The sequence below is a fragment of the Mytilus californianus genome, unplaced genomic scaffold (assembly GCF_021869535.1).
Source record: "Mytilus californianus isolate M0D057914Y unplaced genomic scaffold, xbMytCali1.0.p SCAF_1, whole genome shotgun sequence".
In the NCBI taxonomy this organism is placed as follows: domain Eukaryota; kingdom Metazoa; phylum Mollusca; class Bivalvia; order Mytilida; family Mytilidae; genus Mytilus; species Mytilus californianus.
Genome location: NW_026262581.1, coordinates 71,818,667 through 71,834,872, shown reverse-complemented (window position 1 = coordinate 71,834,872; position 16,206 = coordinate 71,818,667). Strand labels below are relative to the sequence as shown.

At 31.0% G+C, this 16,206-nt stretch overlaps 1 protein-coding gene across 2 annotated transcripts in view; it reads left to right on the top strand.

Annotated features, from left to right (window-relative positions):
• The window catches only part of LOC127723551 (glucose-6-phosphate 1-dehydrogenase-like), a 48,608-nt gene that overhangs the window by 24,236 nt on the left and 8,166 nt on the right, over positions 1-16,206 (top strand). Inside the window, exons 3-12 of one of the 2 annotated variants that reach the window (XM_052230225.1) lie at positions 2,403-2,511; positions 3,482-3,690; positions 4,862-5,023; positions 5,705-5,830; positions 6,283-6,376; positions 6,599-6,725; positions 6,999-7,088; positions 8,180-8,388; positions 9,982-10,151; positions 12,290-13,823. In XM_052230225.1, coding sequence (XP_052086185.1) covers positions 2,403-2,511; positions 3,482-3,690; positions 4,862-5,023; positions 5,705-5,830; positions 6,283-6,376; positions 6,599-6,725; positions 6,999-7,088; positions 8,180-8,388; positions 9,982-10,151; positions 12,290-12,392 — 1,399 coding nt within the window. In that variant the 3' untranslated portion in view covers positions 12,393-13,823. Of the gene's footprint in view, positions 1-2,402; positions 2,512-3,481; positions 3,691-4,861; positions 5,024-5,704; positions 5,831-6,282; positions 6,377-6,598; positions 6,726-6,998; positions 7,089-8,179; positions 8,389-9,981; positions 10,152-12,289; positions 13,824-16,206 lie in introns of those variants that run through there. The other variant, XM_052230232.1, reaches the window with a different exon arrangement.

Below are 16,206 nucleotides of genomic sequence, written 5' to 3'. Positions count from 1 at the left end.
TTTGATGTAAGGAAAAATTTTACAATGTACATGTCAGTCTGGCAGTTTTTATTTGACCTTGGCCTCATCTTCATGGTTCATTGCCTATGTTAAGTTTTTATACGACCGCAAAAAAATTTTGTGGTCGTATATTGGTATGACGTTGGCGTCGTCGTTGTTGTCCGAAGACACATTGGTTTTCGCACTCTAACTTTAGTTAAAGTGAATGGATCTCTATGAAATTTTACCATAAGGTTCAATACCACAAAAGGAAGGTTGGGATTGATTTTGGGGGTTATGGTACCAACAGTTAAGGAATTTGGGGCCAAAAATAAGCATTTTTCTAGTTTCCAGACAAAAACTTGTGTTCAAGTGTATGGATCTCTCTGAAATTGTACTGCAAGGTACCATAACACAAAGGGAAGGCTAGGATTGATTTTGGGGGTAATTGCCTCAAAGTTTTAGGAATTAGGGGCCAAAAAGGGGCAAAAACAAGCATTTTTCTAGTTTCAGGACAATAACTTGTGTGTAAGTGTATGGATCTTTATGAAATTGTACTACAAGGTTTCATATCACAAAGGGAAAGCTGGGTTTGAGTTTGGGGGTAATTGCCCTAAAAGTTTAGGAATTTGGGGCCAAAAAGGGGCCAAAAACAAGCATTTTTCTAGTTTCCAGACAATAACTTGTGTTCAAGTGTATGGATCTCTCTGAAATTGTACTGCAAGGTACCATACCACAAAGGGAAGGCTGGGTTTGAGTTTGGGGGTGATGAATCATAAGGGGGTTCAAAAAATTTGGGGGAGGGATTTTTTTTTTCTTTAAAATTTTCCTTTTTAAATTGGTTATTTCTGATTTATATATAAAAGCGAATAATAATGATATGGTTTGAATAGGTAAATTAAAATTTTTTAAAGTTCTTAGACCACATTCATTCTGTATCAGTAACCTATGCTGTGTCAAATATTTAATCACAATCCAAATTCAGTGCTGTATCAAACTTGAATGTTGTGTCCATACTTGCCCCAACTGTTCAGGGTTCGACCTCTGCGGTCGTATCAAGCTGCGCCCAGCGGAGCATTTTATTGTGTTCTGGTCTGTTTTTCTTTAACTTTAAGCAATAGGTCAACTATATGTGGTGTATGGAATGATTGTAAGGTGTATATGTCTGTCTGGCAGGTATCATCTGACCTTCACCTCATTTTCATGTTTCATTGATCAATATAGAATTTCTATAGTTTGGTCTGTTTCTTTATACTATAAGCAATAGGTCATCTATATTCTGTGTATGGAATGATTGTATTAAAGGTGTGCATGTATTTCCGCCTTGGTTTATCTGACCTTGACCTCATTTTCTTGGATCATAAATGTTAATGTGATACTTGTAGTAAAACTTTATATGTAGGACTATCAACATAAAATCAATGGTCAGTATAGTAGGCGATACATTTCAGTGTGTGCACTTTTGTTTGAATGATACATGTATATAAAAAATCTGAAAAATTTATGTTGACAATTGTTTCTATATTATGAAGTCCCAATTAATGTTATAAAAAATAAGATCATAACTTTATAGATAACCTTTGAAATTGTCTAAGTCTTTGTTTTACATACACCATTATTAATCATGTGTTAATTTATTTCAAATATTTAGCTTTGGTTTATAAAGTTTACTTAACTTCAAATTGCATGATAGATTGGCAACAGATAGAGTTTCGTTCTATTATGAAACAACCATTGTTTTTTTTTCTATATTTGTTTTTTTAAGAAAACTTCTCAAAAATTCATTGAGAAAAAAGGAAAAAGAAATAATTCTTTGTACTCTAGGGTAAAAGTTGAATCGACAGAAATGTTATGGAAAATTTCTTTATACAGTGTTATGCAATAACTGTTTGTTTATATTTCATATATTAAAACGTTTTTTTTTTTCAAAGAAATATTTTGAAGGCAATTATGGTTAGATTTGGGAAAATCTTGTGTTCAAATACATATATGATAAGGCTGATCCTAATACATTTTGAAGAGCATAGCAGGAGAGAAGATATTAACTTGAAATATCTCCAGGTTTTGGTAATCACCATATTGATAATTACAAGGTCAATGTTTGTGGTAGGCTGTATAGGGATAAACACATTTGTTTTATTTCTGACTGATAATTACAATTTTAAGAGACAAAAGACAAACTGAATGTTTGTAGGTCACAGTGCAGAGAAAGTTTATTTCCAACAAATAGATATTTTGTTTGTAACAAATATTAATCTCAAATTGAAGCTTATATATATATATGTTCCTTTATAGAGTTGTATAGTTTTGAAAAATGTAAGTAAATAGTAGTTACAAATTTAAAGTTTATATGTGATTGACTGTTTCACCAAATGCTTATTTTATTTGTATCACTAAGTAAACAACATATTTGATGTTTGTAGGTGGCTGTTTAGAGATGGATTGTTACCACCAAAGACATATTTTATTGGTTATTCCAGAAGTAAACTTACTGTGGAAGATATCAAAAAGAAAGCACTGCCCTACATGAAGGTATATATACATACATACAAGTGTTACATGTATTAATAAAAAATGTAGAGGGTTGACTACCAGAATGTTTTTAGATCCTGGTGCATTGAATTAGCATCTCCAAAGTCCAGAACCTTATCAGTGGTTGTCATTGTTTACACATTTAAGGTGTTTAAACAGGAATTATTTGAATCTGGAATAATTTTGAATTCTGGAAAATTGATTAGAAATGTATGATGAAAATTAACCCAACTAAATAGGGTTAGCCATGCGTGCATGGCTAAGGTTAATTTTACTTTCACTATCATTTCAGTATGAACTAACTAACCCACCTTAGCCATGCGCGCATGGCTAACCCTATTTAGTTGGGTTAGTTTTCATCATATATTTCTCATCAATTTTCCAGAATTCAAAATTATTCCAGATTCAAATAATTCCTTGTTTTTAGTGTTGAGAAGATCTTCAGTAGTCTCTCTTAAAAAGTTAAATTTATATGCAACTTTTCTACAATTTGGACAATTTTAAGCTTTATGGTAAAGAGACTAAATGTATCCTCTGTTCTATTCTTGATGACTGTATGTTGACTTCTAGGTGAATTTTATGATATTTCTTGTGTTGTCGAGTAACTGTATCACCAACTTTTATTCATAGTAAAGTGAATTTTCCCAATATTTTACTGTACATCATATTTCATATTTTGAAAATAGATACAATGAAAGGAATAACGATATCCTCAGGATGTAAATATATCATATTTTGATCACTTTTTTCTCAGTAATTACTAGAACTTGCATAAGGTTTTTCTTTATCCTTCAAGTGAGCATGCTAAACCTTGTGATGCATTTTCACATTCGTTGCTCATCATTTTCCTGTTTACCAAATACTATGTATCACAGGTATCTTTTGTAATCAATAGCTCACAATTCAGCTTGTTATTTCTGACAACTTACATAATACTCTCTCGTTATACCGTCGTGAATTTATTTTTTAGGTAAAGAATGGAGAGGAACAAAAAGTAGAGCAATTTTTCAAGATAAATGAATACATAGCTGGTAGTTATGACTCTCCTGGTGATTTCTCTAAACTAAACAAAGCCATCGAACAAAAAGGCAGCTGTAACAGATTATTTTATCTAGCTCTTCCACCAACTGTGTATGAATCTGTTACCCTCAATCTGAAAGCTACTTGTATGTCAAAGAGGTAAGTCTCTTTTGTTGTAGATTAATAAATCTGAAAATTGAATGTGGAACTTAATTTCAAAATTTTTAAAGTCTTACCTGAATATTTTTTTTTTCACGGAAAATGATTGGGAAATTTTGATTTCATTTAATTTTGTGTGGCCTTTTCAAAGGAAAGAATGGGTAAATTTATGTGTTGTAGTGTTTTAAATTTGTCATCATCAATTGCTAAATTTGTATCATTGTCAATGTAAGAAGAACTACAAAAGATATAGCAATGGTATTTTTGCATGGGCTTGCATCTTATTTCCAATGAAAGTATTTAGCCTGGTTTCCTCAGTCATGATCCATTGACTTTGACATTTTTATACAGGGTTAAAGTTTTAATGTTATGTTCAGTTTACTGGGAACTGCATAAGATTATTTAACAATACTTTGGGTGCAGTTTTATTAGCATTAGTGCATATTCTTTACATTCAGCATATATACCCCAGCCAAAAAAAGTTTTGGAGTGTATATTTTAACATGTATAATGTTTTTCACCTATTTCTTATTCAGTCTCTCATTACTTTTTTATCACCATGCTATTGGCTTCATTTTTTGTCAGATCCTCTTAAAATTTGGATGAAGGTTTCCACTCATCAAAAGCATAGATGAGTTTGAAGATCAGAAAAATCTGAATAAGAGGGACAATATTTTTTGGGGGGAGGGCACTTGAAAAAAATTAAGTCTTATGATATTTCTTGTTGCCATGCTAGCACTAACATTTATTGTCGGGTCCCCTTTAAATTTGGATGAAGGTTTTCACTCGTCAAAACCATAAATAACTTCAATATTCAGGAAAATCTTAAATGGGGAATCATATTTTTTGGGAGAGGTTATTGTAAAAATATCCCATATTATCTCTTGTCACCATAATAAAGCCTTCATTTTTGTCGAGCCTGGAACATTATGTTCATTAGTTCTTATCCAAATCTAGATAAAGGTTTCCACTTATAAAACCAGAAATGAGTTCCTTTTTTTCAAAAAGGGGAGCTGTAAAATATTCCATATTAAAATTATAAGGAAGGTGGGGTATTTGTGCTTGCTCACTTAAGGTTCCTTCATTTTTCCCTTATCAATTCATAGTTGTGAAGTCTTGATCTGCTGCTGTTAACTGAATTGCTTAATACATTAAACATGATTTATTTCAGTGATAAATGGACAAGAGTAATTGTTGAGAAACCTTTTGGAAAAGATTTAGAATCATCAAACAGACTATCCAATCATTTGTCAGCATTATTTAAAGAGGAAGAACTATACAGGATAGATCATTACCTTGGGAAAGAAATGGTACAGAATCTCATGGTTTTAAGGTATAGAATTTAGATTCAACAAATGATTTACATTAATTGGGATACATCTTTTCTTAAGTACAAAACTGATAACTTTATTTTTCCCATAACAGAAATACAGTAAAAAATGAAGCAGAAAGAAGAAGAAAAAAAACCCAGAGGTTTATTGATAATTTATAAAATATTCTTTGCAAAATTAAAGTCAACCCTCCCCTAACCTGGGACAATTGTGTAACCGCACAACTTGAGAACAAACTGTAAAAATCAGTTTAAATGCCTTGACTCATTAGATTGGCAGGAAGAAGAAAAAACAACAAGCCAAACTTTTATTATATCTCAGCAATATATAAGAACAGATCCAGATGTACCTAAAATCTGTTAACATTTCTATTTCTGTTTAATAAATCACAATATAGGGTAAAAACTAAAAAGGCATCCAAAACTCCACAAACAGAATAGGGCTGGTAAATATTTGCTAACAGGGATTCATTAAGCTTCTAATTTCTACTGGGTGTTTTTTATTTATCTGGCTACTGTAAATGTTTAACAAGGAACTAGGGTGACAGCTTTCAGGAAACAGTTAATTGTTGTCCTTGTCTATTTATATGGAATTCAAAATCTATCAGTTCATCCTTGAAAAATTAATTTTCTGTCTCGTGTTTTTGTGATATTTTATCTATATAGCCAGTATCTTTTTTGCAGATTTGCCAACAGAATTTTTAGTCCTGTGTGGAACAGAGATGGAATAGCTTCTGTTGTTATTAGTTTTAAAGAACCATTTGGTACCCAAGGAAGAGGGGGATACTTTGATGAGTTTGGAATCATCAGGTATAAGACCAGTAGGCAGTAATTGTAAAATGATCATAGTCCTTAATGTTGAATCATAAATGAAATAAAAGGAGTTGTGGGATATTTAATGTATACAGTGAGACAGCTACATGACCACAAAAATAAAACAATTATGTAGATTATATTAAAGGAGAAAATGGTTTTAGGTATGTTGATTTGAAATAACTATTTCTTTTGTTGCTTGAAAGAAGCCTACGCCATGGCATGAGATTGTTTTGCATTCATTCATATAAAGTATGACTTTTCATTTTGGCAAAAATTTGTATTCATTCAGGACCAAAAGTGTTAATGTTTTGGCCAAAGAAAAGTTGTCATTTTATCTTATATAAGGTTTATTTGGAAAATGATCTACATTGTACCCATGATTTTCATATGTTTTACAGATATTGATTTGAACGGGTATATATTTATATAATGTATTTATTTTACAGAGATGTGATGCAGAATCATTTAATGCAGATACTAACCTTAGTAGCAATGGAAAAACCACCAAGTACAAATGCTGAAGACATACGTAATGAAAAGGTTTGTTACCTATTGGGATGTCTGAGCATAGAAGTTTGTGTAATTCCATTGCTGGTTTGAAGGTCTTTTTATACTAGGATTTATATTTGACATGTAGTATGAAAAGACTGAATTTTTTCGTTTAATACTTTATTTTCTGCATATAATAAGATGTAAAAAAAATCCTGCTTTAATTATGAAATAAGATATTCTGCCTAAGCTGATATCCTTCTTGTATTCCAGGTTAAAGTATTGAAGAGCATTCAACCAGTAGATATAAAGGATACAATTTTAGGCCAGTATGTAGGTAAACCTGATGGTAAAGGAGATGAGACACAAGGTTATCTTGATGATCCTACTGTTCCTAAAGGTAATTGTCACAACTAAGTCTAATATGAACCAAAGGAGATGCGAGTCGTTGAGAAAACAAAAAACAAACCAAATAAAATCTTCCCCTTCCACATTCTAATATGGTTTATTTTTATCATTACATAATTTGCTGGAAGAAGTTGGTTGATATTTTTGAAGTCTTTAGACTTTACCATGCTATGTATTTGAAGTTGTTGACCTTTGTACAGATGAAATGTAAACAAGCTGTTTTAGAGTTTGATTACCTGTTCACAAAGTTTTTGTTTATTTTCAGGGTCTGTAACTCCCACATTTGCTACTGCTGTGTTATATGTTAAAAATGAGAGATGGGATGGTGTACCATTTATACTTAGATGTGGGAAAGGCAAGTATATATATATATATAGCTATACTACTAAAATAATGAGGTCCAATTTGTTAGCCGGCATGACGTAAAAACAACGAATCAAAGAATTCAGCTTTATAACTAATATAGGACAATTGTGTTGTTTAAAAATTACACCATTCCAGGCCCTTTCGTTTTCCACATAATTAACATTACCAATAATTAACAAGTTCTGGGTTGAATCTGATACCGATACCAATAGTATATGTCACATGTAGTTTCCGGTTGAAGCAACCTGTTACCTTCTGTAAATCCCTCCTCTATCAGGAGAACCTGGAATTCTTCCAGTAGTTGTTTTATATCTATGTTACACTATAGTACATTATTTTACAAGTCTGTTTTCTTCCACCCAAATACCACTATTAATTTTGGTTAATTAGTAAAAAAAAACAAATTTAGTTTATAGTAAGTTTATTGTAGTAAAAAAACCAGGATGGGTTCAAACAGAAAGATTTTGAAAGCAGAGAAAACTGTGCACCTTACAACCAGCATGACACACGATGTCGCAGGTGTGTTCTAGTATAATAGAATGATAGTCATCATCAGACAGATTCATGCATAGATAGACTCAATTCCAACCCTTAAACATCAGACATTTATTTAAACTTAAGATGAGATATTCACTGTACCCCATTTATCAACATTACATTTGTCCTTATCCTTGAAAGGCCTTTCAGTTTAAATAATAAGGATTCCGAAGAAGTAAATAATGTATGAATCCTAGCTTCTACTTTTGAGGATTTAAACATGTAAAAAAAGTCTTCTTCATTGATATCATATGAAAAAACACTTTATAAATTCCGTGCATTCAAAGTTCTTATCTGGATTTAACTTCATCAGGAACACTGAAACCTAAACATTTGAAAGACAGGGAAGCTTAGATACACTGCAATGTTAGAAGCTATACCAACAAAAAGGACTGAAACAGAAAAGCCAAATTCATCTAGGGTTAATTGTGACTGAAGGATAAATGGAAATTGTGTGTATCTCAATAATGTAGATTCAAATTTTTTTACTGGTACATGATAATAGTGTAATTATATTAGAAAACACTAACTGTTCTTCTTTAGCATTGAATGAGAGGAAGGCAGAAGTGCGGATACAATTCAAAGCTGTTGCTGGAGATATATTCCCTGATGGGGAGGTAAAGAGGAATGAACTAGTGATAAGAGTACAGCCAGATGAAGCCGTTTATCTAAAAATGATGGCAAAGTCACCAGGAATGTCCTTTAACTGTGAAGAAACAGAGCTGGATCTCTCTTACTCTTCTAGATACAAGGCAAGTTCTACAGTACATAAATCAAAAGATGTGATTTATAGATGGGAATACTTATCTGAAGTCCTTATAATATGAGAAAATATTACCGCCTTTTGGTATGTATAGTGCGCACATTTATACCTGGGTCATGTTTCTTGTAAGAGGGGTGGGCATTATACATGCCTACAAACATTTTCTTAGCCTTTTTTCAGGTCCGAACTCCAACAAAGAAAAAAACAGGTGAAGGGAAGAGTACAGAATTTTTCGCTAATACCTCGACTTTTATGCAAATAACAATAGATGTTTTGATAAATAATTTGTTTTTATAACAATCAAGGTTAATTAAAAATCACCCAAGATTTACCTGTATTTTTTAAATGGTCACCGATGTCGGTGAATTCCTTACAGAATACGTAGTTAATACGAAATTGTATTCTAGGTGTTAATCTGGATTATTACACCTCAATCAATGGGTCTAATCGATATCAAAACAATCAATGAGGTGTGATAATCCAGATTAACAGCTAGAATCAACAAACAAAAAATAAAAATTATAAGATTTTAACAATTTATTTCAGCACTAATTCATAACATAAAATTAAATAATACAAGATAATACAATTTCATATTAACTACGTATTCTGTAAGGAATTCACCGACATCGGTGACCATTTAAAAAACTTCCAGTTTAGACTTCCTGTTTGCCAACAAACGACAAACATTAACTTGTGGGTTATAAAAAGAAGATAACTATTAAAATTCTTTATTCAGCTACAATAAATTCTTCCCATGATATTAATCATGACTTCTCATTAATTCTTTGCCGAAAAAAATCACGCTCAAGCAACATTTTACCGATTTTGGAGCTGTGACTTTTCCGAAAATGTCTATGTGTATTATACAAAGAAGAAACTTTTTTTCTCAAGTTTCTTGGACCATAAAGGGGGTGCGTACAATACACAAATGCGCACTATGCATACCAAAAGACGATAATTAAAATTTAGAATAGAGAAATTTTCACAATTATTCAATAATGACAATCTAAAACTTTTGGAAGTATGAACACTTCATTTTTGTGAGGATAGTTTAATTCTCCAATTGACCTTTAATATTATAGTTAGATAAGTAATGTACCCATTACTTTCATTCTTATATCAAGGAAATGTTAGTGTAGGATAGGATATTATTGTGATATTTGAAGAATGGACAAAAATGCAAGATTAATTATTGGGATTTCAGAAAAATCTGCTTACAGATATAAGTATAAGATATCAAAATATGAGTTTTTATTAGTGCAATACTTAGCTAGTCGCATTATACACAATAATTATAAGCCTCACAATAATGTCTGAATTCAATGTACCTTGATATTTGAGGGAAAATATATATGATTATTGATGGTCACTGTACAATAGTTTTAGATAATTGTAAAAACTCATATTGTGCAACATCAAGAATTCTTAACAGATAGATGACAGAAGACTGTATAAAAGAGACTGATTGATACTACAATAATAAAACCAGTCTGTGAAATAAAACATTTTAGCAAGAAATATACATAGTACCTGGTATTAAAAATGCATAGCTTTATATAGACTTATTTATAATTGACAGGACCTCAAACTTCCAGATGCCTATGAGAGGTTGATTTTAGATGTATTTTCTGGTATCCAGATAAACTTTGTTCGATCTGATGAATTATATGAAGCCTGGAGAATATTTACACCATTACTTAACAAGATTGAAACAGAGAAGCCAAAACCTATTACTTATGTCTATGGAAGGTAAGATATTCTGTTGTTTTGGTGTAATGCTTTGGATGTTTGTGTTTTGAATGTATTTTAACAGATTTTAAGAAGGTAATAAATTGTTTGTCTTAAAAGAGTTAGAGAGAGAAAATAAATCCAGAGTTTGCAATTTCATACCGTAAGTTTACAATTCCCATACTTCTAAGATTGATGACCAAATATTTCTTAATATAATTGAATATTGAATTGAATATAAACAATTGGAGATATACCTTTTGAAATGTTATAGCACTCAGAGACAAGGGACTTGACATTGTCTACTAACAAAGGTCCCAAGGATTTTTTTAAGATTATATTTGGGATAACATTAAAATTTATCCCAAGTGTATACAGAATGATAAATTAACAGAAATGATGAAAAGGTTCAGAAATCTAGTCCAACTGATATATTTCTGTTTCTGTAGGGAAAAATTGTTAAAGATAACTTTTAATTTTCATTTTGGTTTTTAAAATCAAGAACATCATCACAAAACAAACATGTGCATTTTATTTGTTTAACATGTTCAAGCAATGTTTTTATATTGAAATAGTTTTGGAATTTTAATTCACTAATAATTACATAACCTAGACATTTTTATCATCATACCAGTTTATGTATAATAAGATGCATGACAAAATTCATATTCTTCAAACATGTTCTGTTTTCCATATTACCTTATATATTATAAAATACCACAACTTTCTTGTCAATTAGGGTACTTACCTCACGCTCCCTTTAAGAAGCTAACTACAATTATTTTATAAGCATGAACCTTTTTGTAAATGTTTTTTTTTTCTTGAAAAAAATATCATTTATTAGCATGTGGTTTTATTAACCATCATTGTATCATATCCTTATATTTATTCAGTAGAAATTCACTTTTCCATGTGTTTTCAGAATCTAATGAATTATGGGTAATATTTTCAATAGTTCATACCAAACTGTAGTGTTGGTTAACAATGTCCTTAACCTTGGATACTTAATCACAATCACAGTACCCATAGAGATTTAGATTCTGAAAAAGCAAATTGCATCATCTGTTTTTCCTAACTGAACCACTATATGGTTCACTGCTTACTCACAAAAAGATAAATTTTACATATTAAAAACAAATTAAAGGAAAAAATTTGAAAAGCTATATTCTCCCACTTTTTCAGCTTATACTTATTTAATGATATATGAATTTTTGGATTTTACGCCAAATTGGTATACAATCTACTATGGATTCGTTTATTTGTCGTTGGTACAAATTTTCGTGGATTGAGGAAAAATTGTATTTTTGGGGTTGTTTGATTTTTATGTTTTAGCCAATGTGTACATGCAAGCCTACATAAAACTTGTACTTCCCGTTGAACATTTGAATTTGTTGTTTACCTATACCCACGAAATCCACTAAAATTAGTATCCCAAAAATACTAATGAATCCATAGTATTTAAAATATAATGTGCATGGAATAAACAAATACTGATCAACTGTTTGTGGCTGTAGCATTGAACAATTGTACTAGTGGTCAGTTACTGTACTGTGAAAGTACTTTTATTCGTTGGTATCAATTTTCTTGGTTTGAGCAAAAGTTACATGTTCGTGGGTACTTTAATTCGTAGATTTTAGTTTTATGAGAAAATAAATTGAGTTACAAATTTGAAGCCATCAGAAGCGAAGATTTTTATCGTATGAAAATTATGAGGAGACAAAATGAACACTTCATCATCACATATAACGGAAGATTGACTTAGCACGATCAAACCTAAATTTTTTATGAAAATTAAAAGGTTAAAGGTCGTACAGTTTAAAATTTTTGAGGTAAAATCCTGTCTGAAGTTGTATATATAGTTCATAGTGTGTTTGCATATATTCTATGTATTCTCTAGATCATATGCTGTAGTCACATCTACATGGGGATCTTTCCAGGTCTTGATTTAGACATTTGTTATATTTTGATGGACACTTAAATTCATGGATAAAGCCATCCATGAAAACCACGAAAATTAGTACCCCACGAAAAGTACTTTCACAGTATCTCAATATGTGTATTGTTGTATGATGTATACATGTATAACCCTTGTATTTCTTGGTGTTGGTTTTATTTGGTTTGGTTGTTGTAAGTGTAGTGTTTTCTGTGTGTCCTTTCAGTCGTGGACCTAAAGAATCTGATGAATTCATGGCAGATAGGGATTTCAAGTACACTGGGACATACAGATGGACAGAGTCTAAAGAGACTAAAGCAGGCTTATAAATCATTTGTGTTACTTTCCTGAATAATGAGAATAGAACTATATTTTTATAGATTTCTACAAATTGTGATATGTTATTTTCTTTTCTTTTTTATCTTTTTGCTTAAAATGAACATGAAAACATGACAGGGCTTTTTCTTAGCATAATATTCTTCTTTCCATTAGATATTTGAATTGTTTCTTCATACATGTGAATTTGTATTGAAAAAAAAAAATCATTGTTCTGAAACCAATGCAGTATTAAATCTCAAGAAATGGCTTATTATTCACGGCTTTCAGAAAATACTTAAAATTCACACTTTATCGAAACTTTCTTTTTTAATACAAATCACCATATAGTATGTAGAAGGAGCACTTATCAAAAAGTAGAATACATTGATATTATTAACAGAACAGTTGAAAAACAATTTATCTCATATTTAGTTGTATCATATTTCACATATTTATTCAAATTGTTTTACTTCTAATGGTACAGGAATAAAGATTAATATACAATTTGCTGTAGTATAGATACCTGAAGTTTACTAATTGTCTTTTGTACATTAAAAAATTCTACTAATTTTCAACTTTCTAACACAAAAGAGAAAAGACAATTTTGACATTGTTGAAACTAAAGTTTAAGGAGTTATCTCGCCAGAAATGTTAACTTCAAAGGATTTCTAATGTATTTATGAGGATCTATACATGTGAACCATTATTCTGGAAGTATGAATCTCAAGATATTAAGATATGAATAAAGGAGATAAAGGTAAATTTCAATGAGACATCATTGATGGATGAGCATGAAAACTGTCGAGGTGGTCAATGAAAAAGCAACTCAATGATAAAAATGATATAAAATATATTGAGCTCTAAATCATAGTAAGTTTCAAAAGTACTATCAAAGATCCTCCACAATAAGGAATTTTCCAATTTACAAAGTTCATAAAGTTATAGTAATAGACACCCACTGATTAGGTTTCTGACTTGGGACAGGCTTATTTATATGTTGCAGGGTCAGATAAGTTTGTGTTTATTTCAACCAGCACCCTTTTGTTCTGTGTCAGTGGACTAACAAGATGCTTCTTTTACTGAAAAGACATTGTAAATAATTCTGGCTTCAAAGATGGGAATTTTTTTTTTAATTGTTGAGATAGGACTTCAAAATATTTTTATGTCCAACCGTCAATAGTAGGCACATATTATGTTTTCCAGTCTGTAAATTCGCCCAATAGTCTGTCTGTTCCTTTGTTTGTCTGTCCCATATCAGTTCAAAGTTTGGTTTACCATGACGTTGAGGTCGCAACTCCTGGACGTTTATTTATAACTTACAAGGAAACATTAGCATTGTAGATTTACGGGCCTACTATGTACTTAATATTTTATTACATTATAAATTTCTGAGAGATATACATGTACTGTTTCATTGATTAATAAATATATTTACATTCAAACTATTTTTTATATACTCATGACTAATACACATAAATACTTATTGACTACTGGAAAGCTAGAACTAGGTTTTTTAGTTGATACCCTAATCTAGGAGTGGGGGCTATATTGTATTCACCTTGTCCAACTGTTCATCTGTTTGTCTGTTTGTCTGTTGTCTGTTTGTCTTCCTCCTCTTGTCTTAGGAATATTTTGGTCACACTTTTCTCAAGTACTGTTCAAGAGCTATGCCACTTACTTACATTAACAGTTGGGTTTTCTAAAGTATCCAGATGATAACGATAGTTCTGTTTGAACTAATCTATTAAAACTGCAACACAATTTTCAATTTGAAGGTTTCGACATTTACTGATCAATAGTCATGCCATTATAGTTACCTTAAGAAATGATATTTTTTGGTTTCTGGATAATAATTGAAGTACCAATTGTCCAAATCTTTTGAACACAATGTCATGGATCATAAAATACAGGTCATGTGTGATTTTGAGGGTTTTCAATTGACTTTTACCTTTTAAGAGTTTTTACCTTTGGTTACATTAAAACATATTTTTATGCCCCTGCGACGGAGGTGGCATTAAGTTTTACCCTTTTCTGTTCATACATCCTTCCTTTCATCCATCCGTTTGTTCCAAAATTAGTTTCTGTTCTCTAACTTTAGTTTGCTTCAACCAAATGTTATAAAACTTATATTCAATGCTTCTTACCACCAAACACAGATCAAGTTCGAAATTTGGATTGCGTCACTTTCACCATTCTTGAGTTATGTCCCTTTATGAATGGAAAAATTGTTTAATTTGTCATTCTGCGCTACAATACTTGTTACAAAAATTGCTAAATTTGTCATTTCTGCACTCTAACTTTAGTTTGTCTCAACCAAATGTTATAAAACTTCCAAATGTTATAAAACTTATACACAATGCTTATTACCACCAAACACAGATCAAGTTCAAATTTGGGTGACGTCACTTTTGCTGTTCTTGGGTTATGTCCCTTTGTAAATTGAAAAATTACAGAAGTTGCCGTATATTTTCAAGCTGGGGCATCTGTATCCCATTGACACATTCTTCATTTATTTTACTTTATATCTGGATGAATATTAAGTACAACTTGAACATATCTTGAATTCGAACACAATGGCTGGGATCATAAAATACAGATCAAGTTGATTTTGATGCTTTTAAAATTTACAGATTAAGAGTTATTCCCCTTAGTTACCTTGAAACTTAGAGTTTTTTTTTGTTGGTGATAATGAATAACCCTTATTACAAATATTTATTATATTATGATACAATGCTATGACACAAAATTTATTTGAATTTTGGTTTTGTCATTTACTTTCTAATGTTTTTTCTGTAGATGACTGAATTCTAGATGTTCTTGTATACTGTATAATTGAAAAGGAGATTCATGGTTTACATTAATAAGACAGCAACCCCATGCCAAAAATAATCAAATGACATCTACATAGACTTCAAAATAGATTGTTGTCTGTACAATATGTCAAGTCTAAATTGTAACAATTCCCTAGTATGCATAACTTAAACCAAAACTATCAGACATCTGCCATTAACACTTAGTTATCCAAATAACAAAACACACTAAGATATAACATATGACGACTGCTGATGAGGTTGCTGACTTGGGTCACACGCATGAAAATGTGGCAGGGTTAACCTTTTTTTAGTTTTTAGATCTCGACCCTCCCCTTTTTTGATGTCAATCAGTAGATTGACAAATGTACCTAAAATAACACTAAAAACCTATACATGAAAAGCACTTAAATCTAAAAAAGTGATACAAAAGAAAACTAAAATAAATAACAAATTACACTGTACTTAACCTGCTTAAAAGAAATCATGCCAGCCTTAACTCTTAATTTTGTTTGCTGTACTTCAAAGAAAATTTCATACCACAACTCAATAATTTTGTGCAATGCCCGAAAAAACTATATTGAAAAAAAGAGAAACAATTTAGTATTGCTTTGAACTATAGAGTGATTGAATGACAACAGTATAATTAAAACTTCTATCAATAAGTCTATTTGAGCCAAGGAGACAGATTTAAGGACAATTCTTAAATTCATAAGCTTATAAACAGTATTACCGTTACAAGCTGGATGTAAAATACATCTTTCTATTTAATTCCTTTCAAATGAAATCCTACTGCATTTTAACCAACTGTGAAATATGCACAGAATCTTTATTTTCCCCCTTGCAATGCGTTGTAGGAGACATAGAAATACCAGGTATCCGTCCGTCCAGTCTTGTTAGCCACTCACATGTACAATTCTTGCCAGATTTTTATGAAACTTATATCATAGGTTTATATCAGCAATGTCTTGGACAACTTCGAAAATCAGTGCCGATCAATTATTTTCAAAAGAGT